This window comes from Dermacentor andersoni, chromosome 2 (genome assembly GCF_023375885.2).
Source record: "Dermacentor andersoni chromosome 2, qqDerAnde1_hic_scaffold, whole genome shotgun sequence".
Taxonomy (NCBI): Eukaryota; Metazoa; Arthropoda; class Arachnida; order Ixodida; family Ixodidae; genus Dermacentor; species Dermacentor andersoni.
The window spans coordinates 48,750,083-48,777,875 of NC_092815.1; the positions used below are offsets into that span (position 1 = coordinate 48,750,083).

The window sequence follows — 27,793 nt, forward strand, 5'->3', positions numbered from 1 at the left end:
AAATTGACTGCATCTTTTTCGACTTTTCAAAAGCATTCGATTGTTTAGCCCGTAGTCGCCTGATATCAAATCTCCCTGCACTTAAACTTGACTCACCAACCTTATCATGGATTCGTAATTTTCTTTCTAATCGCGTACAGTTCACTGTTGCTGGTAACGTTTCCGCTCTCCTGTCTGACGTTACCTCCGGTGCACCTCAAGGCAGTGTACTCGGACCCCTTCCTCATTTAATTTACATTAACGACTTACTGAATAATATATCCTCTTGCGTACGATCATTTGCTGACGACTGCGTTGTATACCGTTTGATTAACTGTTCCGTACCCGCCGTGGTTGCTCAGTGGCTATGGTGTTAGGCTGCTGAGCACGAGGTCGCGGGATCGAATCCCGGCCACGGCGGCCGCATTTCGATGGGGGCGAAATGCGAAACCACCCGTGTACTTAGATTTAGGTGCACGTTAAAGAACCCCAGGTGGTCGAAATTTCCGGAGTCCTCCACTACGGCGTGCCTCATAATCAGAAAGTGGTTTTGGCACGTAAAACCCCATAATTTAATTTTTTTTAACTGTTCCGCTGACCACGTGGCACTCCAAAATTAGCTTGAACATATCAGCGATTTCTGTGCTACGTGGCTCATGTGCTTAAACGTGTCGAATGCAAAGTAGGTTGCTTTTTGCGAAAAACGGGTAGATGTCACTTGTCTTATGTTGATCTTAACATAGTCGACCACGCTACAGAATATAGGTGCTTAGGACTTCTCCTTACACAAAATCTTTCGTGAACTAATCGCATCATCTCCATTTCAACTAACGCCTTTATAGATCATTAGGATTCCTGCGCCACAATTTAAGAACTGCGCCTTCCCCGCTACGAAAACTAACTTACTTAACTATAGTACGGCCGCAAATTGAGTACTTCTCTTCTATATGGTCTCCTCATCAAAAATACCTCATCGAACTCCTGGAGAGCATCCAGAATAGAGCGAGCCATTTCATTTCAAGAAATTGTAGTAATCAGTCAAATGTAACCCAAATAAAACTCGACCTTTCGCTGCAACCACTAACTTCTCTCCGTGATATTTCCCTTCTATTATTATTTCATAAATTACTTCGCACTGTTGGTCTATCCTAAACAAACCTGAACAAAGGATTCTCGACGTCATGAACGCTGCACCATCAGTTCATCTACACCGAAATTCATGGCACCCACCGTGGTTGCTTAATGGCTGTGGTGTTGGGTTGCTAAGCACGAGGTCGCGGGATCGAATCCCCGCCACGGCGGCCGCATTAGATGGGGGTGAAATGCGAAAGCACCCGTGTACTTAGATTTAGGTGCACGGTAAAGAACCCCAGGTGGTCCAGAGTCCCCAACTATGGCGTGCCTCATAATCAGAAAGTGGTTTGGGCACGTAAAACAAAACAAAAAAAATTATGGCAATAACCACGCTTTTAGTTTTTTCGAATTTGCTCCGTGCAATTCGTTTATAGAACGCTCTCGCAGACAAGATCGCTTGCCAACAGAAACAGTTCATTTCGCAATTTTCTAATCGATCAATATGCCGTTTCAACCGTCTAATACGTCTTTTCTTCTCTTTTCTTTCCTGCATTTTTTACAAGCTAATAAAAGAATGTCAGTGATCATCCTTTCTTCTAATGCTGCTGTAGTTACCGGTTTTAATGTTATGGCTCTTGATATTGTATTTGCTAATATCATATCTTGTTCCACACTCCTGCGTTGCATGAATATTCATTTTATTATACTGTTGCTTTTTTTTGCTTAATAATATTTTACGAATGTGTTATTGTATATACTTTCCTCCTTACACGATGCCTTCTTGAAGGTCTGGGAGGTATTTGTGAATAAATAAATAAATAAAAGTAGATGGCAACATGTGCCGATTGCGTTTGAGCCACGATGTGGTCTGCAACCAAGCATCTTTTAAGTGTGTTGCACGATGATGCAATGCCACATTATCAGATGATGGCGATGGTGCTCACGAGACGTGCAAGGAACTTCTGTGGCTCGAGCCTCGGCCCCAGTCCATCCAAAATGAATTTTTCAGCATTATTCAACTTATTCCTAGACCATCCGACACCATGTATGCTGGTACACTTCTTCCTCGGTTAAAATTAATAAAAAAAGAGAGAGGCAAACAAACGCTTTGCGTCCTGCCTTAATTGAACGGAATGCCATGCCAGTGATGCTGCACGATTGTCTAATACCAGGAGAAAGCTCTAAGGTTTCCAGATGAGCGTTGTTATGGAGCGTTTCTTGATGACCTTCTGAAAGCTGACACCGTTAACCACGTCTTTGATGTGCAACGTGGTTTCGCTGTTGCCTCTGAAAGATAGAAAAGAAAAGTTATTGCCTCATAAAGTACGCAAACTATTATTGCCAAACAACCCCAATCAGACAGCAATGCATTGTACCGGGTGCTTTTCTTTTTAGCTTCCGCAATATTTTAATTACCTGCGGCAGTTAGCACACTTGTAACCTTTGATATAAGTTACTCGATAAGATGGCCATTACTTCTATGAGAAAGCACGATGTTCAATTGAATAATCGACACAATTTCGCCAATTAACGCTCTCATTAATTACGTTACGGCACATATATGATTTGTAGCCGGTGAGTTCTCAAGGCATATAGACTAGACTTGGAACGAATTCTCAGTACTCCACTAGCTTCGATATAATAATTTTCAAAGTGTCCCACGCAATGCATTGGTGTTCCAACGTTTTCTTTATAACGTTAGTGGAATAGCAGCGCATCATTACCGCAACATTTAAGGAGCATATTTCGAAACTAGTGCCATCCTTAGAATTCGTTCCAAGTCGTTGTGCGTTGGAAACTCACAAGCTACAATTCGTAGATCGAAATCTGTGCCGTAACGTAATCAATTAAAAATTAATTAACGTAACTAGCTTATTCATTCCATTAAGCATTTTCACTTATCGTCGATGTAATGGCCGCCTCATCGAGTAATTTAGATCAAGGTCTAGAATTGCGCTATTTTCCAAAGGGAATTTCTTGAAAATTTTGTAGCAGCTAAAGAAAAACACCCTAAATATGCATATGCATTGATTGATTGATGGCCGTCGCTGTAGCCCTAGCACATCGCACGCCTAATGCGAAGGTTGTGGGCAAGGTCCCTACCGGCAACAAGTTACCTTTTCGTCCACTTTAATTTCCCTTTTTATTCATTATTTTCCATCTTTCAATTGGAACCATAGCTAATTAGCTCTATGCGTTCCTTGGCTGTGTGTGTGCGTGTGCGGGCGTGTGCGTTGTCTTAGCTCTGTTACGCCTTTTTCCGACTGATATTATATTACCCGGAGATAAATGCGAGATAAACGCTCTGCGGTTAAGAAAACGTATTCGGAAAGGAGCCTCTGTCTGTCTAGTGTACTGCATGCTGCAAAGTGTGCAATCGAGCAGATAGACATTAGAACTGTCGCAGTCAAAATACCCTCGTATGTTGAAACAGAAAGAAGACGCGCTGCTTTTAAAGCGAAAGCTTTAGTGGCCGCGAACTTGCGATTTCGCCGTAGCGGTGCTCCAAGGAGGCACATGACGTCACAACGCGCGCCTCGACGCGGATATTTCTCTCTCTCTCGCTCCCTAGTCACTACTGCGCATGCGCCACTAGTAGCACCGAGCCACAGGTGTTCCGCCACTGCGCAGCGCCGCGCCTTTCCACATCCGCCGTTTGGTATGACGTCACACCGCGTTCCTCGTCGTTGCGCTCGCCTCCGCTCGCTTCGCCAGCTGCGTCGCATGCCTGATAACATGTCGGAGGATTGAAAAGGAGAGCTGGCGTGCGCCGCAACCACAATTGAGGCAGCAGTATGGACGGCTGATAAGCATGAGGAAGCCTGGAATCGACATCGGAACGAGATGAAGAGGAAACAAATCGCCCAGGAAAAAGACGAACAGCGCGCCGAACGACTGGCTAAACGCCGCAACATAGCTAGACAACCAGATTAACCTGGACTTGCAATCAAGATTAACCAAGGCTAACCATGCTAACCATGTGGTATGGAACAGAAACCTGGAGGCTTACGAAAAGGGTTCTGCTTAAATTGAGGACGACGCAACGAGCTATGGAAAGAAGAATGATAGGCGTAACGTTAAGGGATAAGAAAAGAGCAGATTGGTGAGGGAACAAACGCGATTTAATGGCATATTAGTTGAAATCAAGAAAAAGAAATGTGCATGGGCAGGACATGTAATCAGGAGGGAAGATAACCGATGGTCATTAGGGTTACGGACTGGATTCCAAGAGAAGGGAAGCGTAGCAGTGGGCGGCAGAAAGTTAGGTGGGCGGATGAGATTAAGAAGTTTGCAGGGACAACATGGCCACAATTAGTACATGACCGGGGTAGTTGAAGAAGTATGGGAGAGGCCTTTGCCCTGCAGTGGGCGTAACCAGGCTGATGATGATGATGATGATGATGATGATGATGATGATGATGATCCAGGCCTTAGCTTTCGCTACATATATCCTGACATAGCTGAGCTAAGCCAATGCCAATTTTTTAGATTGCAGCTTTTAGGCGCCCGTTCCTGGGTTGAGCGCCGGCGTCGGCTGTAACCACACGAGCAGGTGTGTACCACTGCTCGCGCGCCGATTTCGGTCCCAATTTTCTTGCCTCAATATATCGCGAAATGAAAACACGTATAAAGCTGCGCTCGAATTTCGCATTAGGGACTATCGTAATCGTCGAACATTTTTTTCCGTTGAGGTGGCGTTCATTTACGGACAAATTTTGCACCGTGGTTTAATGCTGGGTGCGCAGCCTGTGCAGGTTTCACGCTTCATTTTAGAAGTTACTACGCCTTTATAATGCTTGCTGCCCGTCTTTTTCCACACCGAGAAAGTTCCGGAATAACTTGCCACATTTTGTCACTTTTTAGTAATATATTATGGTGTTTTTGGTGAACTGGGGTTTATGTTAGCTGTCGGCTGTTTCAGTACAATATGAGTTTGTGCGTCTCATTGAGTAGGTTTGGTGCTATTCACAAAAATGCTACGTTCTTGTTTCTTGGCTTTCTCCATTGCAACGCTAATGAACGACGGTGAGTAATTCTGACTGGTTATGGCAGTGCGCAAACGCTCTCAGCATGACGTAGTCTTCGGCCTTTGTGCATATTCGCTTGAATCAAATAGCTCTACCTTAAGAAATCGATGTCTTGCAGTGTCTTAAGTGGTTACTGTATTGGTTTAAGTACAGGCGCGATATCTGTTGATTTCCTTTACACTGACGTATCAAGATATTCGCCGTCTATATTAAAGTGAGATCTAAAAAGTTTGCTGTTGAGGCTGCCTATGTGTGTGTGAAGGAAATGTTCCGTTAGGGACTTATTTTACGAGTTTCCAAAATGACTCTCACGGGTTACATTAAAGGTAAAATCCGAATATGTAAGATTTCTTCCCTTATGGTTGGAATTAAGCCTTAAAAGCATAGAGTTTCTCACTGCCTTACCTAGAGGGAAATCTGGCGCTGCTGCGCTGTGGTATGCATGGGAATACCGGTATATTGTGACTTCGGATTGTCATCGTTCTCGGAGAGACAGGACACCTTACACCTTGAAAACGCGCTTGGCAAGCACCGTTCCGTCTGCCACAATGATTCATTTTCTGCTAAAACAGCACGTAAAACACTGCTTTGCTTTTATTATTACGCAAAAAACATGTTTTGTTTAACTATAAAAACTTCTTATGCGTGTACGATTATATGTTACATAAAAAGTATCAGTGGGCCGCTAAAGTTGGAGAACAGACGACAAAGTTCGCGCTCGCTTTGAAACAGTTTGTGGTCTATTCTTGCTTTTCTTCGCTTGGGCATGCATTGTAGGTGAGTAAAGATGTAATATGCGTGAATGGAAACATTTTATGAAGATTTTACTTTGAGAACGCGTTATTTGTGTAGCCATATCCGCGTTTTAGACGAAGCCTCGTACAACACCAGCCAACACGAGCCTCGTAGACACATATATACCGTCATTCCCATGACGGCACGGTGCCCCCTTAAGAAACTCCCACAGACGGTGGCGCCAGATTTCCCTCTAGGTGGTATAGTGAGAAACTCTATGCTTAAAAGTACCCAAAAGTCGACCGAGAAAGCAACACTTCTTTTCGTCATCTACCATATCGCAAAGGAAAAAAGAAATTGTTTGCTAACCTTGCTGCACTCTACAAAACACTTTTATCGTGTCACACTAGAATGTACCACAATAATATGAAATTTCTTATTTACTTATTTGCGTTATATATTGGAAGTGGACAAGGGCGGATTTACCCACGCGCAGCATGCCCCTGGTCTCCTCCTGTCCCTGCAGTCATTCGCGTACTAAGATCGCGTGACTGCCAAGTGAGCGAGGCAGATTAAGAAAGGCACACACTGCAAATAAAATTGGATCTTTCTCAAAATTCTTCATGAGGAAATGTGCTACGCTATCAAGCGTAGTGTGTAGAAGCATAATAGCCAATTTCGCGGGTTCCGAGGTTGCCCTATATATACTCGCGTCCAAGCGCCTGCCTATCTGAAGCGTACACACGCACACACACCTTATGCCTCCGTTCAAACCGAAGACCCCGCACGAACATCCGTGGCCGTCAGAATCCCTCCTGTATGTTTCGTTGTCAAATTGTACACCTTGAAAAGAGTTGTTTCTGATTCGAGCTTCTGACGGGCCAGAATACTTATTATTTTCCCACATCGCCGATAACCCGAACCGCCACTTAGGATAAATTTGCCCGCTTCCAGGAACAAAAAGTGACAGTAATTACTGAACAATACACATTAGCGCTCAAGTAAAAACCAATTTTGAGCATTTCATATGTAAACATCCGTTAAGTTTTATGAATGGGGTTGCTAGTTCATGTGAAAGGGCTCGTCGCCGTGCTGCTGCTTAGTGCAGTCGTTGGATCGGTGCTGCTAAGTCTGCTGTCTCTTTTTTTTTTCTTTTGCCGCACTATCCTCTTGAATTATCCGCAATTTCTATTCTTTTTGACCTTTCAGCACTCTCCATCGACGTGATGGTGCATTGAAAAGGGGCTCAAGTCACGGCGTGCAAATCGCCAGAAAGATGGCAGTTCGCTTTCGTTCTATTCTTGTATATTTCGGGGCTGTTTATTTCTCTTTGCCGTGAACTAATGATCATCAGCGAAAGCAACTCGCTCAATAAGGCAGTCTAGCAGTTGACGGTTGCACTTAAGCGCACTGTGATGCCGCACTTATTATGCACTCGACTGCCCTGCTTTCGCTCTCCGCCATACGTACGTACTAATGTACGTGGCACATCCAACATGCGACAATGCGATACTGGTAACTAATAACACTCTCCCGGTCATCAACGCGTGCCTACATGCAACACAAATCACCGACTATGCAAATAACGGAGCAAGGATAATATTCTGAAAGTATCTCCGGTTCTTGTATGGACAACGGATTTACTCACTTGTTTAGGACAATCACAGCGACTGCTGAATCCGGTCTCAAGAAGGCTGTGTGCTCCAGCTCCTTCCCAAAGAAGCCTAGGATGTCATTTTGCTCCAGACTTGAATCAACCCTGATGCTGCCTCTCGGAATGAATTTGCTGCGAGGAATAGGAAATACTAATGCGGCACAAAGCGACTGCCAAACTATAATATCATTTATACGTGTCTGTTATATTATTCCCGGATCAGCTCCGATTTTCTGGCGCCATCACCGCAGCTCGCGAAACATTGAGAATGCCTTTTCAGCGTTCGCACTGCACACCGGAAAAGCGCTGTGCGATATAACAGACCGCTCTCCGGCATACATCTTTCAGAAAAGTAGGGGCTCAAAATTACAACAGCATACGCCCGATGACCACAGCGTCACCGGGCGTATGCATATTGACACATTGGCTGATTGACAGCTGGACGGAAACTAAAACAGGGCTGCGAGTGCTCGAAAAGAGGAAGTTGTTAACCAAGATCCGACCCAAACGCCATATGTAAATCACAAGCTTCATTCAGTGTGATTCAAGGCTACAACCGCTTCAAGAAAAAGTGTTTAACGTTCAATATAACAGCGGCGCAGCGATAGCGGACTTTTTTAGAGGGTATTGAATGATTTGTTGGCTTGCTATTGAACTACAAATAACATTTTGCGTGAGAGTAGCTTTCTGCCTAATCAGTAGGTGCTGTCTCATGCGTAATTGTATGTAAAGCTAGCCGGATCCTGCATTTCTTTCCTTTGGTTCCCTGAGAAGCTTATCAGCAAGGTTCGGTTTTATAGTTATTATTTTTAAAGGAAGACGGAATAAAGCAACGTATTGAAAGAAGGACTGAATGGAAGGATGAAAGTGCATGCTGGGTTATTCGCTTATAGCTGCTACCAAAAAGGGAAAAGAAATACCTGAAGTGACCCATAGCATAATACATTGGCTGCTTGTAGAACTCTTCAGCAGTGGCGTTCACAATAATGGGCGCGTCGACATAGTTTCCGACCCAAGTGGGTCCGCCTTCCGTGTTTAAAATGAGGTTCCAGTCTGTCCAACCACCCACGCCGTGATTGAGGTCCTGCGTGTGCAAGAAAGTCAATGTAACTGAAACACACGCATCAGCACAAGATGGCATTCCACAAGTTCGGACAGTCAATGATTCTTAAACCTCGGAAAGGTATCGCTGAGCCAGCTCACTATACGTTAGCCTTAATTATATCTCGCTTTGCGAAAGCTTTAGAGGCTTGAACTGACTTGGACAGAAAACATCCCTTATGCATGACTTGGCTTTTGACAGGGAGTCGGCGCTCAAGATTGATAATGTGCTCTATCTGGCAAGCCACATTGAGCATCACAAATTAGCATGCTTTCGTACACTTACAGTTTTCATTGTCATCGTCATCATCAGCCTATTCTGTCTTTACTGCAGGACTATACCACTGATATTTATTCTTTCGTAAATACTCTCCTGATCAAGGTCCCGTTTAACTAATTTGCATAGATAAACGTGTTGTTGAATAGATTCTAGTGATACTACCGTTGCACATATTCTACATGTCGGTATACATTCCTAAAGTATATTACTGCGTGCTGTAGATCGGTAACATCAGTTAACTGGAAGGCTTGGAATCACTGGTACGCCTTGCGGCTTATGCACGAGTTCCTTTGCTACCCCGTTATTCGCGGCGGCTTGGAATCGTTCGGATCGGCTTGAAAGACAGACGTTACCTCGCGGTGGTGCCAAACGCCAGTGTTGTGTCTCCCCTGCAATTCTGTACTGGTTTCGCTGGCGTGCGGAAGGCACTTGAATTTATGCTGACATCTCTATTTGAGTTGTCGAACTATCAGCACAGATGGTTAGCGCGCCCAACTCAAGGGGCAGTTTCGGCCATCCAGGCCCATTCTTCAATTCCTGGCCTCTCAAATTGAGCAGAAAAAAAAGTGTTATTTTCGTTTTCATTGCGATACGATGAACTTGCAACTGAGCCCTAAAGACGTGCCATCAGTGCGTGTTCGTGTGTAACATTCAGTGTTTCTCGAAAGGCTCTGCATTGTGCGAAAGCATGTGCCCCGTCTACTCGCATTTTTACGGCACTGTAATCTCACAGACGAGTAGTCGAGGGCGCTTTCTGCTCGGGAGAGCGGCGCTAAGGCGGAGCAACGGACGATATTCGATATCCTGTAAGCAGGCCTTCTCATGCATCTATCTTACTCAAACCAAGACGAGTGCGTCCCCGGTATAGTAGCGTTGGTAAAACTGAGGCACGCGTTTCGAAAGCATGGACGCTGCGAGGAAAGCAGGGTGGCAGGAATGGTGTCACCAACCTTCGTATTACGCATAAAGCGAAGCTTATGGGTTCGGTCCCCTATGGCGACAAGTTAGCTTTTCGTCCCCTTTCAGTTCTCTTTCCCTTCACTATTTTCTAGATTTCACTTTCAGCCACAGCTAATCATACCCCTATGCTTTTCTTGGCTTCCTAGCCTGTTGGCTTTATAAGGTCGTCATCAACAAAAATCGAGCCCCTCTGTTTCTCTTGTTATCGTTGCTATACTCGTTGCTATATATATATATATATATATATATATATATATATTAAAATTGTCAATGATCTGCTCCTGGGACATGAAGGAAGTGCGACGGTAATGTAATGCATTTCTGTCGCGTTTGCCGCTAACTGGCCTCTGAATTATTTTCTTTACTCCCTTCGTCTTTTGACCATCAACTAAAAAGGAACGTTTACGCATGCAGTACTAGTGCTGATTAAAAAAAGAGAAAAATAAGCCACGCTTGCATTTCGACACTGTTTTTTTTTTTAAATTAACTAGGACCGCAGTCGTGGCCTAGTGTACAGGGCGTCCGCCACGCCTGCGGCAGGTGGACAGTTCGAAACCCACCGCCGGCACCCACCGATAAAAAAAAAAAAAAAAAAAAAGATGGGTACAGGCGCTCCCGAACCCGGCGCCCGGTAGTGTTTGGGGTGTACCGCCTGGGGAGGGCACCCGGTTGCACGTTTCCCTAGTTTCGACATGCAACCCTGAAGGGTGGATACGTTCCCTGGCCGTAATGCGGACACGGCTGCATTAATCAAATTAACTAGGCTAACTTAGTTTTCCTTCCTCTCTCCCCGTTTTTCTTTTTACTTATGTGCCTCTTTTCCCTTTTAAGAGAGAAAGAAGGCACAGAATCTGCTTGGTAATTACCAAGCATATTTAGTTACATGGGAACATATCTGTTTAATTTCACGGATTTCGTACTCTTCTGTCTCCATCTTGTGCTTGATCCGGAAAACTTAGTCAATTGGAATTTTCTTGTCGTTTTTTTTTTTTACTTCGTTCAGTTCACGCAATATTTCTTGCAGCTGTGGAGAGCATGTGTATCGCATTTCGCACATTATTTGGCAAGTCGCTTGCACAAGTTGTGATTGTTAATGCACTGCTCAGTTTCTAGCTGTCGCTCAAGAAGGCCTCACCTCGAGTATGTCGCTGGCGTACTGCTCGGCGCGATCCCAGCTGCCAAGCTTGACTTTATTCACGGTCGTAATCTTGTATCCGGTGCAGGCTTCAGTGGCCAGGATGAACTTATCCGGGTAAGTCTCTTGCACTTCGTCCAGTACCGACGGGCCGATCAATTTGTCCATGTACCAGTGGACAGCAACTCCGTGCACGTACCTTGCTGCCTCATCATCGCTTAGGACCTACGCAATGACCCGTCTATGAGCTCGGAACCGGAAACAAGTTTCGCTGTTCTATACTACTCGTATGCACTTGTGCATAATGCAATATTTCAGCGGAGTCACGCAACACTAACCGTTTACCAAACTTGCCTTGTAAATTATCCCATTTTCCGTGTATGCTTCGTATAAGAACCAAAAGCACAGAAGCCAGTAAAGAAACAACATTAGGGATGTGAAGCCCTTGAGCTGTTGCCACGTTACACGGCATGTTTAAATAACACCTTTCGTCGTAAAAACTCCACTGGCACTGCCATTAAAATTAACCACTGTAAGGCGTTTCGTCTGACAGTGGTTAATCTTCGAAAAATAAATTGTGGGCAAGGAGATGTTAGAACCTCTGTGGCTTCGCAGCCACTTCCATAAAAAGACGAAGAAAGACCCCACACGAGCACTGCGATAAAAACACATCGCACAACTGTTGTTGTACTCCTCTTAGATCACATTTCCGGAGTTTAAAAGGGGTTGCTCAGACTAGTTGATCACACGTATTCACATTAAGAAACTCTGCCACAGGGATGAATAATGTGCACAACGAGTTGCCACTTTCAACCGAACCCTGGTTGTCGCATACCAGAAACAGTGCACGACGTCCTTTGCAAACGTTTGTCCTCAGTAGGCGCGCGAACTACGTGCATTGGACGGTTCTTTATCTAAAATCAGCACTTGACCGCTTGTTGACGCCGTCTTACTGGGACTTTCGCATGGTTTCTAAAACCAGTCTCAGTGCAGTTCGTTCATTACTTGCATTTCTGCACAGCATAGGGCTTGACTCGCGGCTGATAAATATATCCATCTGATAGACTATCCATTCGCTCAGTCTGTTCAAGTCGTCTTCCGTAATAACATGTTTATCTCCCCTTTCCCTTACCCCTGCGAAGAGTAGGAAGCTGTAGAGGAGCTAACCTTAGGTTCACCTCTCGGCCATTTCTTAAATAAATTTGCTCTCTCTCGCTCTCGACCCCGTCTTTCCCAGCCGTGGTTTCTTAAGGCCTTCAAGGTCTATGCTGACTCGTCTTCCTTACCGCTACGAAGCAAATTGATTCTTATGAAATGACAATGTTTATATTGACACTTGTACCTGAAAAAAAAATATAGGTAAATTACGCATGCACCAGAAAGAAAGGAGAGGTTCTGGCCAATTCTCGCTTTCACTTACAAACGAGAACTATCCAATGATGAATTTTTGGCATGTCGTGTCAGTAATCGTTTATCGAACGTGTCTGGTAAATTATCCAATTTTCCATGTATCCTTCGTATAACTCAGGTTAGAGAAAAAAAAAACATATAGTACTTGTCGTCTTAAGAGAAAGCTATACATCAGGAGCTCAGACTGGAAATAAGAGAGTGTTTACGTGCCTACGTAGTACCGTCTCCATTCATAAGTCCCATGTCTCGGAAATAAAAATAACTCAGAATTTTGGTCACATTAGCCCACAGATGTATGTTGCACTTACCACGATGCTACAATCGCAACCCATTCGGCTTTGTCCGCTATATCACGCAAGCACCCTTTCTTATAAGCAGAAGCGGGCATGCAATATGCTTACGCAGAAGGGTGAATTTTTGCGTTAACCGCTTGCAGAACTTGTTAGCGAAACCTCGACAACCTTCAATCTGTTCTTTCTATAGTCTCCTCACAGTTAGAGCGTGAAGCTTTCGTGACACAACATATTACTCACCACGTTTGCCCAGAACGGAAGAAAGAGGCGATTGTCGTCGAAGATTATGACCTTGACTTTACCCGCTCCGTAGCCGGCCTCTTCCAGAGCCGGCCCAAGATCGCTATTGACAAAATCTCTCTGATTCCACGGCGTGAAGCCGAGTGTCTGCCAGGGATAGAACGGGAGAAATCCCGACGTTGGCTCGTTCTGTGTCGTCAGACCCCAGATGGGAACTCCCTGGTTCTCATACTCCTGCACGAACCTGGAAACATGTTCCAAGATAAGCAGCCTAGACGAGACGATACATGCTTTAACACCAAACAATGCATTACAATTATTGCGAGAAAAATGTGCGGCGACCTGGGCTGTCAGTCACATCTAGCCGCCAGCTTAGTTTTGCCATGACAAACCAGTGCAGACGCCATAATATCGTTATTGAACTAACTTTCAATCAATTGAGTGTATGTGAATACTTGGTTAGATGCAGCGGTGCATTTGCTCAAGATAAATCATCCTGTGGTTAAGTAAACTTTCTAGCGTCGCTTTTTAAACTTCTCTCGCTTTTCATAAAATTTTGGAAGCCAGGATGCTGGCTTAGCTGCTAATGTTGCTCTCGTCGTTACAGTTGCTACTGGCACTGTTTTTGTTGCTAACGGTCAACTCCTTTGCATTCGCTGTTTTCCATTTGACCAGTCAGAGGTGGGAGGAGAGCGTCCAGACACATTCGCCATGTTTATCAATATCACAACTTGAGCTGCTATAGAAAATTCAAACATGGTTTAAGCTGCCTTGTTGCAAAAGCTCGCCGGAATTTCGCTCTGTACACGGGTTACTGCCACATAAAACGTACAAAATAACTTTCTGTGGCAGCTAAGTCAGTTTACTATTATATAATCTATTATTTTGTAAACTTACGCTCAACCTGTTACCTAAGCACAAATTGCTTCCACGTGTTCAAGAACACAACAGAGTTGTCAGACCGCGTAGACTGTATCCGACAACAAAGGCATTGTCGGAAACCATGCGGTTGACGCCAGCGGGTGCTTTGGAAGCGTATATTTATACGAAGTGCTCGGAATGTGTGTGAGACAATAAAGGTGAAATATAGGTTGTTTACCATACTTTTGCCTCAGCACTTTTGAGATCTACTAACTATGATTATTTTGATTCTTTATCTTAAGATTTTGTTCTGGCTGTGAATTCGTTCAATTCTGACTCGCTAGGCGTTGCTGGCTGCGTGTTGGTCTTGCAAAGACGGCAACAAAAAGGTGTTGAGCGTGTAAACGAGGCTCAACGTATTTAGCTACAAGTATGGGAAGTCATGCACAACCATACATCGGAAATGGAAAAGAAAGGACGTTCACGCCCGCGCCATACCTGACGTGATAATTTGCCCATGTCTTGTAGTAAGGCCCACCCGGTTCGCCCCTGAGAAAACCTAGACCCTCCAGTTTCTCATTGGTTTTCATCCAGGCCGGACTACTCCAGGAACTTCCGAAGAACCAAACGAAGTCACTTGAGACAGCCATGGCCTTTTTAATGTAGGGGATCTGTGAGACAATGGTAGAAAATGCAAGCTTTGCCCTTTTGAATGAGTGTAGTTCTTACCAAAATGAAAAAGAACCTTAACTAGTCTGTTCTATCATCTCATTTAAGCTCATATTTCTTATCCCCATCCTGTTTAGAGCTCTCTGAGCAAACGATCTTTACCTTATAATTAAAAGCGCCTCTTCACCCAATGCCCTATCCAGAAGTATTTAGCTTTGGGCAGATCTGGCCAGTCACCTTATGAAATCAGCACATTTGTGAAATAGTGAATTTTGCACTGCGTGCCCAACTGGATTTGTTTTTTGCGTGCTTGCGTACTCTCCATCGCGCCGCCATGGTCATGCCACCATTCCCACGGAATCTGCGCGACTTTTATGCAGACCACTGGCAAATAAGACGCACGCAATACAACGGTCTGCATAAAAGTTGCACTGTTCATTTCTATCATGTATCTGTACCAATTCGCCCAAATATCTGCCCTTATGAGGACGATGGCGTTTAGACGACACAAAACTTCGTGTCGCGAAGGCGGCTCTTGTTTATATTGAAGATCAGTAAACGAAATGTCGTCGTCGTCAGGCTATCGTCAACTTCAGTACGTCGCTGCTTAGTGCCGCTGTCGTCACTGTCGTGTAGCGTTGGATGCAATCGGCGGACTTTTCACAGGATCGCAGAAGCGTTACACAAGGTTGAAGCCATCGGCGAGGAGTCGGGGGAGTAACTGCTGTCACAGTAAATGAGTTCAGAGCTGCGGGGATTACCAAAGTCTGTAAGTTTTACTACATAATGTGCGCGACAGTTAACGTTGGTATAATGCTTGATGGCGGCTACTCATTTTAGATTCGCCACACAAATTGATAACAAGCATAGGCTGCCTCGAAGAGAAATGATAATGGTAAAACAATATAAGGTCGGGAACCGCTTTGGACTTAGTTCCAGGAAAGTTCACCCAAGCTCACTGTATCTCACACCACATCACAGTTTGTCAATAACTGTAGCCCGTTCGTTCATTGTAAATCATAACACATACAATCTACGAAACAATTCCTGACAGCTTGTTAAAAAGAAACGTTAATTGAAATGTGATCATGACTTATCAGTCGTCGAACACAGGAAACGTATTAGTAGGCAAGAAATATTGTGCTAGTGTGTACGGCCACTGTAGCGAAAAAAAAATTACGGGGTTTTACGTGCCAAAACCACTTTCTGATTATGAGGCACGCCGTAGTGGAAGACTCCGGAAATTTCGACCACCTGGGGTTCTTTAACGTGCACCTAAATCTAAGTACACGGGTGTTTTCGCAACTGAAGAGGAAGCGCCTTACAAGAACCCCCGAGCATTTGCGTGGGAGGGATCATGAACCGATTTGCGGAAGCAAAGCCACCTTGGGATATCATCATCCTTTTTGTATACTTACGAATACGTTAGGGTGCACCTGCTAACGTGAATTCTGATCCAGCGTCTGCTGATGATGCCTATATTGTCACGTGGTGGTGACGTTGAGAACACAGTAGCAATACTGTGAAGGACAAAACTAACTTTTATTGGGCGAACATGTGCCCACAAAACAAGGCTATACTTATAGCACAACGATAGCGGCGAACACGGTCGGCGATCGTCGAAAATCTGATCTGCGGGTCCAGCGCGTCGGCTTTTATACAGTAGTCATCGGATGTTCCAGACTAATCGTTGGGACCCGCGTGCCTTCCACAAAGTTCTACGCCATTCGCGTCACGCGATGAAATCAGATAACACAAGGTTCGGCGACAACAGACAGCGGATAGAAGCATCGATAACTTTTCAGAAAGTTCGGATAGATGCAGGCGCGTCCCGCGCTGTGCGATAAGATTTGTCAGGCGGCGAAACGTGGTCGCCCGATAAATATAAGTACACGTGTCAATATTGTAACGTGGTATCACAAGCCATTGAAGTAAGCAGTCATTCATGACTTTATTACTTACAGACACTAGAAATAAATAGGGTGATTTATTCAGTAGGTTAGACTGATTTCTTGGCGTTACCTTGAGGTTGAAGTCTTCCGGGGCAAGGGTAAAGTTGTTCAACTCGAAGTCGTATGGAGAGTCGTCGTACGTGTACTTGCGTACAGAGAAGTCAGTGCTAGCCAGCGGGATTCTGCCGATGTTGTATTCAATTCCTATCGCCGCGCGGAAATGTCAGACACAGAACATTAGGTCGCAGAGATATAATCTATCTTCATCATAAACGTCATAAAATTGTGCAGCTGTTGCAGTTTTCGTAAGTGACAAGTGAACACCAGTAATGGTAATGAAACAATCAGTCATATAAGCAAGAGTGGGCACACTCGATAACTTGCACATAGTTGAGTGATGTGTGGATTTCTATGGCGCAATGGCCAGCTATAGCCAAAGAGAGCCAATACAATAACTTGCACAAAGCATAAAATGGCATTGGCAGGGTGAAACAAATGCGTGAGTGTCGCCTATCATTCGTTCGAAAGAAACAGCTTGTATATTGGCAACGCAAAGACATATAGTTCCGGATCATATCCACCCTACTAGATTTTTTTCTTAGTGAAATCTAACATGTGCTACGATGGCCACTCACCCCAAGATGTTGCCCAGGAGCTATGACCTTGTGAAGCCTGCTCAGATATTCTCATTTCGTATTGTTACGTAAGGGGGGGGGGGGGGGGGGGTTACGCCGCCGGGGGTGGGTGGGTAATATTACGATATCATCGAGCGATGCTCGAGAGACGGGCCGCCGCGAGAACGGCGATGAGGTTAGTCGGTGCCCTTAGCGCGAGCAAGTGTCGACCTGGCTGTCTGGCTCCAGTGTAAATAGCCTGTAAATAGCCTCTTTCGTTTGTGTCTTTCCACACGTAACAGTATTTTCTTAACACTTGCCGCAGTTTCACTGCGGTTATGGTGTTATTTGGGTGAGCCCGAAGTGGCAATATTTAATTACGGCCTTGGTGGCCGAATTTTCATAAAGTCCTATATAGGACTTATCAAGGACTTATGTTTGTGTTGGCGAAGAGAAAGCGGGAGGTGGAAATCGGTGCGGCGGTATTCACTAAGTTCCTGCACACAGACCACAGAGCTTTGGGAGCTTAAAACCTAACAATTAGCCATTATTGACACTTCTGAGTGGCAGATTTGGTGGCGGAGTTGCAGACATGCATTTGTTTGCTGCGGTGAAGAACGTGTCGGATTATAACTTCCTCGGATGGTTACATTAATTTTTTAGAGCGCAGCTCTTTGGCGTCCGTTCCTGGGTTTCGCGTCGTCGTCGGCGTTGTCGTCGGCCTCGTAACCAGCTCCGCCCCCCTTTCATCCCCCCAGCGCTAGCAGCGACCGACTGATACCGCTGGATGCCGCTGACGCCGCTAGAGAGTCAAGATAACGTGACTGCATAGAACACCGTCGCCGCCATGCAGAAAGAGGAGGAAAGGGTCCCCCCCCCCCTGTTCTTGTGTGGCGGATAGGGTGCTCTTCAGTTGCCGACGCGCCGGTTATTTCACGTAGGCCCCGGCACGTCGACGAATACGTGACCACCTTCCCATGGCTAGACCTGGTTCTTAGCGCTGCGGAAGCGAGGGTATCATATTGTTTGTGTCGGCACCGGCAGCGTTGTCCCTGAAACCAACTCCGCAGCTGGGGTTGACTCACTATCGGCGTCAGCGGCATCAGTCAGTCGCTGCTATCTCTTCCCTCCTCCCTTTATCGTGTTGTCCGCTTGCTGCGCGCGCTTCTGCCCCCATCGTTTGCCGCTGGGTGTACACGCCGCCCCCCTCCCCCCTCTTCCTGCGAGTCTCCGGTTGTCAAAGCGCCGGCTCGAACTTAATTCCTTTCTTCGCTCCTCCTCCAATGCAACCCCTGTGCGGTGGCAATCAGAGAGCCAGATCGGTGGCGGCGGATCTGTATATGTGCACCGCCCGAGCCGAAATTGCCGCTGCCGTTCGCCCTGTGCGGTGGCAATCAGAGAGCCAGATCGGTGGCGGCGGATCTGTATATGTGCACCGGCCGAGCCGAAATTGCCGCTGCCGTTCGCCACTGCGAAATTATCTGCCAGTTCTTTCTGAGCCATGAGCGAGACGACCGATGGAAGTCCTCCGTCTGCTGCTGCTGCTGCTAAACGAGCTGCCAGAGCAGAGGCCCAGCGCCGTCGCCGTCAGAATCCAGAGGTGCGTGCCGCCGAAGCAGAAGCTTACCGTCGCCGCCGTCGAGATGATCCAGGAGTACGCGTCGCCGAAGCAGAGGCTAAGCGCCGCCGCCGAGAAGACCCTGCCGTTCGCGCCGCCGAAGCGGAGGCTCATCGCCGCCGTCGAGAGCAACCAGCAGTAAGCGAGGCTGAAGCAGAAGCTCATCGCCGCCGCCCAGAAGACCCTGCAGTTCGCGCCGCCGAAGCGGAGGCTCATCGCCGCCGTCGAGAGCAACCAGCAGTAAGCGAGGCTGAAGCAGAAGCTAATCGCCGCCGCCGAGAAGACCCTGCCGTTCACACCGCCGAAGCGGAGGCTCATCGCCGCCGTCGAGAGCAACCAGCAGTAAGCGAGGCTGAAGCAGAAGCTCATCGCCGTCGCAGAGAAGACTCTACCGTTCGCGCGGCCGAGGCCGAGGCCAAACGCAAACAAAGGCTCGCAAACAGTCAGGGTGCAACAAATGCTTTCCGGCGACAGTTTACAGACAATCCGTTTGGAAGTTTGTGTTCAGTGTGTGATCGGCTCTGGTTCCAAAATGACGTGAATACATGTGTTGCTCGATTTCTTTGCCTCAATCTATCGAAAAGGTGAAACAGCTTATTTGCTGCGCTCAAATTTCGCATTAGGAAGTAACGTAATCGTCGGTAATTTTTTTCTTTGACATATCACATTCGTACTCGGCCAATATCTTTCGAGGGAACGTGTCATTCAACGTACCTTCTTTGGAGTAGTAGGACATCAGGATATCCTCTCGCATGTTTTTTGGTAGAGAGTTCAAATTTATTCCAACAGAGTCAGTAAACGCACCTCCGAACCCAAGCACACTCTGGTATGTCTTTGAAAGGTTGATCACAAGTACCTCTGCATCGTCATCTGTAGTGTCAGACAAATCATAAAAGAAAAATAATGAACCCGGTTATGGCCCTTGTTTGTCTCCCTCAGCTTGCCTCCAGATTGTTCCTGCGGGTGTTGAGGGCATTGTGTTTTATTGCGATAGCAATTGTATGGACACTCCCAGCAAATTTTCGCCAACGTCGTTGCCGTCGACGTCAAAGTGCGGCTCCACACACATTTAGGTATGTGTATACCATATGCTTATATGTAGGTTATGTTGCTACGCTATGCAGTCACCAAATTCGCTTATGCCGTATCTTAAGTTTGCGGCTGAATTATTCCTCAGAATATTGAGAATGGCAGTCCACAAGTAAATGTCATGAAACAACATTCAGGGCGTATGCTTTTTATCTTCAATCTACTCAGAGTCTTAAATACTAAAAGTGCAAAACAATATCAGTGCTCAAATCTGAATGTGATGTAATTTTACTGGCGCGGCTCTTTACGCGCAGCATAGTGGTCCCTCTGCAATGTCATTACAGGCCGTACACGACGTGTTAAAGCTTTCAAGGTTGCCAGCAATTTTGACGCGCCGGTGTATGTCGCGTCCGTTAGTCGGACCCGCGCATAGTTAGAACACCGTCCGAGAAGTTCGGCCGGGATCCAGTCTTCAACAAGAGTGCCATCGCAAGCACACAGAGTTCAGTTTATACATTTTTCTCCGTAAAAAAAAAAAAAAAGAAAGAAGCGAGAGAGAGCAAAGAAAAACGTGAATGCAAACTTTACAAACTTGTGCGTGTACAGACAGTGGCATAATAAAAAAAAAAACTTAGTTTATGATCACAAGCACGCGTATATTTAGTGGCGTCATGAATACCAACACGGGCATTGGCTCATGTCGAAGTCAATGAAAACAACCGCGAATGCATACTTGTGCAAACATACAGTGGTGCTACAGCGGGAGTGCAGAGTTGCGCTTAGATACAGTAGCATTATGAAAAACAAATGAAGAAACGCAAAACCAGGTAGGCAGTTTGTCAATAACCCACACATCATCAGCTGCACATTCAGTCGTGTCCAAAAGGGAGGAAAGACGAAAGCCATAGTCAATTGAATGTAGGGAGGGGTTGCAGGGGTGACATTTTAACAAGGAGTATGCCAGGGATGGCAGCCACCAGGAGAGTTTTTTTTTGTTCTTTGTTTGAAGGCGCTGCAACTTTTGTGCGACGTTCAAGGTGGTCAGTACACTCCCACCTGGTTATAGGACACCTGTGCTATGACCTTCACTGACCTCAGAGTTAAACGAACTGCGTTTCATTGCCTTCCTTGCACAAGTGGCATTCTTGGTGCCTGCGGGCAAGCTCTTTTTAAACGAAGTCAATGAGTGTGTGAATAATAAATAAAATGAAGATTAAAAATTATATGACGAGGTGAACTATTAAACATGAGCATGACAGCACAGCGAGTAGAATGTCCAATAAATGATGCGGAAACATGCATATAATTTCATAAACGTGCCATTTATGTAATATTTCGTCTTTTCTCCCTTGTGAACACTACTGAGTGAGCACCTGTTGACGTGTGGGTTATTCACAAACTGCCTAACTGGTGTTGCTTTTCTTCCTTTTGTTTTGCTTTTTTTTCGTAATGCCATTGTATGTTCGTGCAAGTTCGCATTCACAGTTGTTTTCGGTGACTTTTACGTGACGCGACGCACTTGTTTGTGATCATACGCGTGCCCTAGATTGTAAATTACGTTTTTTTAATGCCACTGTTTGTACACGTGGAAGTTTGTAAAGTTTGCATTCACGTTTTTCTTTGCTCTCTCTCGCGTATTTCTTTTTTTTTTTTTTTACGGAGGAAAAGGTATTAACTGAACTCTGTGTGCTTGCGATCGCACTCTTGACGAAGGCCGGAAGTGCTGCTTTTTCCTACGTGCTTCTATTCCTTGAAGTATATATATATATATATATATATATATATATATATATATATATATATATATATATATATATATATATATATATATATGATGTGTGTGTGTGTAAGGTTACGTTTATGTTTACACCCACAGCCATCCTAGTTCTGAATGTGCGCTACTGTTGCCAGGCGCATTGAGTAACATGATGTTACACTTCAACGCGCAAAGATGCTTTACCGGGTTAAAATAACTATTCTGTGGTTCTGTATATACTGTCTAGACAGCTCGAAAGAAAATAAAACAAAGCGCAGTTACTTCTAAAACCGCGGTACTTGCAGCGTAATAAAAGAAGAAACAAAGCGGATTGTGCGAGTTCGAAGATGCACAGGTGGGAAATTATAGCTGCATAGCTCAGGCCTCGCCAGGCACACGTTTCAAGCGACCGCGAAACGTTGTGATTAAAGAAGGGACTGAGTGCGTACAGGCCAATGTGTCCCGGAAAACCCTGAGCTCACCTGTTCTCTCGCTGTACGCTGTGGCGGTCTTGGCAAACCTCAGGCCGGCTTTGCTGCTCTCGAACACAACCGCGGCTCCACTCGGCAGATCGCCGGTGTCGCCGACGAAGTCGCACTGTCTGGAGCTGCAGACGCACACGAAACTGCCCCAGCCATAGTCTCTCGGCTGGCAATCCGGCGCTACGGCTTTGGGTTTCAAAACGAAATCATTGCGAGTTAGAGGAACGACGGCGATTCAGTCAAGGCAGATGCTCTTGAAACGTTACAGCAACAAGCCTGGGGCATCACTTTATGGCAGGAACAATAACAATAGGTTGTCAGGTGAATTTCTGGTACCGTCAAACTAAACCGTCAAGTCGTGAATATTTTTTTTTTCTTTTTCGTTGTCTTACTTATGACTAGAGTGAATAACTTTACCGTTATCGGCTTATTGATCTTGCATTACGCCAGCTGCTACCTTATGAAAAAGAAATGCTGAGTTTCTTTGTGCCCTTGTGCCCTTGTTCTGGCACAATAGTTTGACCGAGCTCTCAGCGGGCGTCTTGTGCATGCAGAAGTCATCGAATTACACAGAAATCAGCAACATTAATATCGTTGCGCAAATTATGAGCTGTCGAACCGGGAACAAGGCGACTGTTGTGATAATGAAGATATGAACTGGTATTAAATAGGCGTATCGGCTGACGAGCCCTTGAAAACATCGCACCGCGTCTTTCACCATAACAGCGTTTACATGAACACGACAATTTGCACACCTTATTCATTCAAATGGTGATATTACGCTACGCTAGGAAGGCGAATCGCATTGATGCGCTAGGGCGTAAGTCGTCTGAAGCGGTGCACATAAACGCGGGCCTTTCGCCTCTGTAGGGAAAGAGGAAATGCGAGACGGCGACCGCAGTGTGACTTCCTTCGCTCATCGACGGAATAGAAATCGCCGAAAGTAGGTTCCGGCTTTTTTCCTGGCCAGTGAAGGTGCGCCACATGTAAACGCTAACCCGTGACGCACTAAAACCCAATCATATACTCCGAGATTGGGCGGCGTGCGCTCGCGCCACCCATATCGGAGGTCATCACACCAGCACTGGCCAGGAGGCCTTACGGTAGTTTGAGTGTTTTTTGCTACGGCATATTCTTTTGCAATTATTTTGGAATTTAGGATGTTGCGGAAAAATAATAACAAAAACTTGGTGGCGCAGCCTACCACCCCGTCTCAAAGGGGACGCTCATAGCATCCATCCATTCATCCATGCGCAGCTGCTGTTTGTTGACACCATCCGATGAGAAGGCCACAAAAATGGTACGACGTTTTGGATGACAACCAATGCCGCGTCTGTATCAACGCTCACTTAAGCTCTATGCGTCCAGCCCAGCTGTGGGTCTTGGATCTGTCCATACCATAGAGTTTGGTGCAGTTACTAGAGGGAACTGTGGTGCTATATTAGCGGCGAGAATTTGGAGTGGCGCCCTCTCGCGACTGACGTCACGGCCAGCACGAAGCTCGCTCCGGCTCGCTCGGCTGCCGCGCGCGCTCGATCTCTTCGTGTACGCTTGGCACGGAGGAAGGAAGCTAAGGAGAGCCCTGACGTCACTGTTTGTGAAGCTATTGTGAAGCCGGAAGTTGGCGTTGCTCATGGCGTTGCTCCGCCTATCGGGCCAGCTCTCCTCTCTTGTTTACATTTCTCGCGAAACCACGCCGCGCTGCGCGCAACCGTGCTGCTCGGACCCGTGCGCTCCGCAGCAATACTAAGCGATCGTTCGCACGTTAGCATGATTCCGCGAAAGAGGGCAAAATTTCCCGCGGATATTCATTCGTCCGTAGCCATTGCCGTGGCGCGGTACATTGCGTACAGCGTTGCATGCGCGTTCATTTCACGAACTTCAGTTCCTCCTGTCCCACCTGGCCACAGCAACATCCGGGAGAGCCCGGTCCAGATAACGCAGCGCAACAAAACACGGAGACCAACGCAAACCTGCCCGTACGGCGCCTTTGCCACGGTACGAAACCTACGGAGCAACACGTTTGAGCGCACAGAACCAAAACAAAGCCGCCATTGTGGCCCGAAAGGCGTGGCCGCTACAGCAAAGAAATAAAAAATCTGCAAAAAAGAGGAGAACGTACTACGTCACTTCCTCCACACTTTTCTCCTAGCGCGCGGAGGGGGTAGGACCTCTCCTCAGTTTCCTTCCTCCATGACGCTTGGGGTATGGGTGGCTCGAACCGCAATTATTCAAGCATATGTCGGCTTTTTTTCTGCTGCCATGCCTGAACCACAGTTCTTTCTTCAAAAGCGTGTGAGTCGAGAAAGCTTGCAGCTACGATATCGCAAGTTAAGTAGCGTTGAAGGGGTCTACTGGTTTTGCAATGCTTATATGCGTCGTGTCTGTCCATAATTTTTGTGTAAAAAGAATGTCTGCAAATTCAACACGCGAAGTTGTGTATGATGCTTTGCTAAACACTCAACATTCCCTCATTAGTTAACTATGAGAGACCTTGCATTTTTACATGGAAGAAATATCTAGGTAATTGGTGTCGACATGTTATCCATGTTAGAAAAACAGTGCCTAGCGAAGCTGTCATCACGATTCTTATTACTCTGGTGAGTTGTTCTAGTCAAATATGGCCACTTTATTATTGCGTAGAAAAAAGAGTTAGGCGCGCACTTCGTATGAAAAGTTTACTGCTACTTTCACTGCTCTCTGAAACAGGCCCCCATAAAACGAACTGCTCATGGCTGCTAACACGACGGCGCGTCATATGTAGAGTATATACATATATAGTTAATTCGCAAATACCATAATAACAATCACCTGAAAGACAGGTTTCGTGGTTAAGATCGAGAGCCAATCAATTGCAAGCGATGAAATGTTTCATGGTGGCCCTTAGTAGCCTTTATCGACAATATGACACACCCCTCACGCCACGGTAGCAACCGACTGTCGCTACGGCGAGGCACGCATTGTTCGCGAAACATATCAGTTCACTACAACTTCGATTGAAACCATGAAGCAGTTTTTTACAGCGCCAACTGCAATGCCTAAAGTATACTCGAGGCACTACAGCCAGCTTGGTGCCTAGAAAATGGAAATTCAAACACCTTCTGCCTCACAGTGCCACGATCCAGCATTGTTTACTTATACAAACGAGAACTATTCGCTTCGTCAGTACATAAGGGAACCTCGCAAACATTCATAAATAAGACACCACAAGCCTTACATATTTCATTTGATTTTTGACCCTCCACCGGGGAATTATACCTTCAATATGTCCCGTACTACTAATGAATGACGCGTCGGCTTCTTTCTGACTGCAGCCATATGGCCCAAAAGGCATATTTCATTAAAACATTTGGGCCGACCAGCCTGTGTCAGTTCGCCAAACAGATTCGTCATGTATATTCCTCAAGCAACAAACACCAGTAAATTGCTAAAGTGAGTTGAACGTGTAGCACGGAAAATGGAATATTTAGTGGTGCATTCCTTCTCGTATTCTGCAAACAGCTGTAAGCCTCAATTAGCTTTACATCAAATATTACCGCTACCTAAAATAAACATCTGAAGAACCGCCTAATTTTGAAAAGCAGTTAGAGAAGCAAGTGGTGCTGGTAAGATCTAAACCGCAATGTTAGTTAAGTCCTCGCGTTACCATGCCGAGCGCTTCTGTAAAGAAATGCAAAAATCCACTATTATACCATGAACTACTCGTCGTGAGCAAACTTGTTTTAGCGGATTCAAAATCAAGGTAACTGTTGTAGAAGTCGTATTAGCCAGTGTTTGTGACATACTTGTTGCACCACGGCAGGTATGGTATTATAACTGGATCCTTATATGCTATGTTTTTGCGGTTGTCAATCCGCGCGTAAAAAAACCTGCAATGGCCTGGTCTGCGCTCCTTCAGCTGGCGCTGTAGCGTTGCCTTTGAGAACTGCATTGTCGTCTAAGAAATAAGCTCCTTGAATAAACTTTCGCGAACGAAGACGTCCTAAACATATATTTCAGACGAACGCCATAAGTATACGAGCAGAGGGAACGACAGCGAACAAACGAAAACACTGCAGGAAGCACCCCTGGACACCGCCCGAACTGCAGCAGACGACATGTGCGAGTCCGTGCCCTTACGTCACGCGAGCGGCGCTCGCAGCGCCCCTGTAGTTCGTTCTCGGGGCTAATAGCGTCTAGGGAGCTGCAAGCAGGGCGGTCCAGGCAGCATGGAAATGATTCGTTAATACAGTGGTTTCCCTAAACTTCGTCCTCCTGGCTTGAGACGACTTCGCGACTTTGCAAACTGATCATTTTCAAGAAAATACTGCGTTATAAATTATTATATATACATTATTAAGTTTGTCCGACGACAGGATTCGAACGCTGGGTCTCTAGCACAGAGGCCCGATATGGAAACCATTTGTCTGCAGACGCATGGACATGCAGAATCACGGCAATTAGCGTTTATTATTTGTGTTCGCAGAATTTTGTTGCCTTCTGCATTTAAATATAGCATAAACCGCTTTAAAGTTCAGGCCAATGAAGGCAGATAAAGCGTAATAAACAAATCCACAAGAACGTCTGAAGCCACAAGCAGGACGTTCACACAAATCCTTGTACTAATCACCATTCTCATAGTGACTGAACGATTGCTGCGCCAGAGTTGCCTCTTGTAATTGTTGTAGGAAACTCTATAGGCCTCACTCATGCGCGCTGCCGGAACGCATGCGCTCCTACGTTCTAGCACACAGGTTACCAGTCAGGCCAGAATATGGATTCACGTACGTGAAGATGAGCGGTCAAATTGATTAAGCGAAATCGCAGCATGTGCTGCCGAAAACTGTTTCAATTGCTCGCTGTGGCTGCGTGTGGATATTCGTGTGAACGTATGGCCAGTGGCAGAACCGAAATCACCGGAAACAGGTTCCATCCCCATTCTTCTCTCTCTGTTTTGTTACCGTGACAAACCTGTGTAGACCTCGAGTTGAGGGGGCAAGGAAATGAGGATAAAAGGCTTTACAAAGAGAGTGAGTTTGAGAAGGGGAGGTGTTGAATAGAGGCAGCGCACACCTGACCGCTTCGCAAATTAACGGGAAATGTCCACAGTGACAAGATGAATATTATTTGAAATTGACTGCTCAAAATATAATTAACAGATAAATAAATTGAGTTTCTTTCTGTGACTCTAGTCATCGAATTGTATGCGTGATGAAATGCTACGAGTGCCTTTTAGTTTCTATTTTCGCGGCCGTCTTACATTATAAGTTACATTCTTGGGTTTGACCTGCCTTAACTACAATATGACTGCGAGGTACACCGTAGAGTGGGACACTCCAAATTAATTTTGACCGCTTGGGGTTCTTTAACACGCATCTAAATCTTCGTACACGAACGTTCTTGCATAATGCAAGAACGTTCCAATGCTTCCACAACACCGACGGCCGCATTCCTACCGGAATGCGGCCGTCAGTTCAATTGGCAAGTCTATTATCAGTCAATTCTGTAAGCAATGGCGTTCAATCTTGTGGTGTGAATTCGACAACGACAAGGACTGCAGAAAGGCACATTTGACACACCCACAGCGCTAACTTTCAACAATAGATTTATTTGCAGTTCCCGTCACTACATCATACAGCACGTTTAAAATCTCGGTAAATATGAACAAAAACAGGGCACCACACGCAGGCACTCTTTTTCCACACAGATTGACAGACATATCTACACGTTCAACGCAAACAAAGATAACCGAGCTCTATTGTGGTTAATGAAATTGAAGGCTTACTGACACATGTGTCACCAAATGTTGATCTGTGTCTAGCTTCTATTATCAAGCGTGTCATCTCACACCTACTTCTACTCATGATAACTGTTCTTTTTTAACTCTGGGTTTGGATTTGCATCTTCAGCAATGGATGGCTAGAAAGCCTTCAGCAGCCGCGTT

General features: G+C 45.7%; 1 protein-coding gene across 1 annotated transcript; it reads right to left on the bottom strand.

Moving 5' to 3' along the window:
- Nucleotides 1–2,177: 2,177 nt before the first annotated feature.
- On the bottom strand, nt 2,178–19,507 carry LOC126542346 (lysosomal acid glucosylceramidase-like). The gene is made up of 8 exons (XM_050189385.3): nt 19,318–19,507; nt 16,442–16,575; nt 14,249–14,421; nt 12,890–13,133; nt 10,947–11,171; nt 8,391–8,554; nt 7,465–7,602; nt 2,178–2,340 (listed from the first exon to the last, which is right to left on the bottom strand). The coding sequence occupies exons 1-8, from the start codon at nt 19,355–19,357 to the stop codon at nt 2,235–2,237; spliced, it is 1,224 nt and encodes a 407-aa protein (XP_050045342.1). The 5' UTR covers nt 19,358–19,507; the 3' UTR covers nt 2,178–2,234.
- Nucleotides 19,508–27,793: the final 8,286 nt, after the last annotated feature.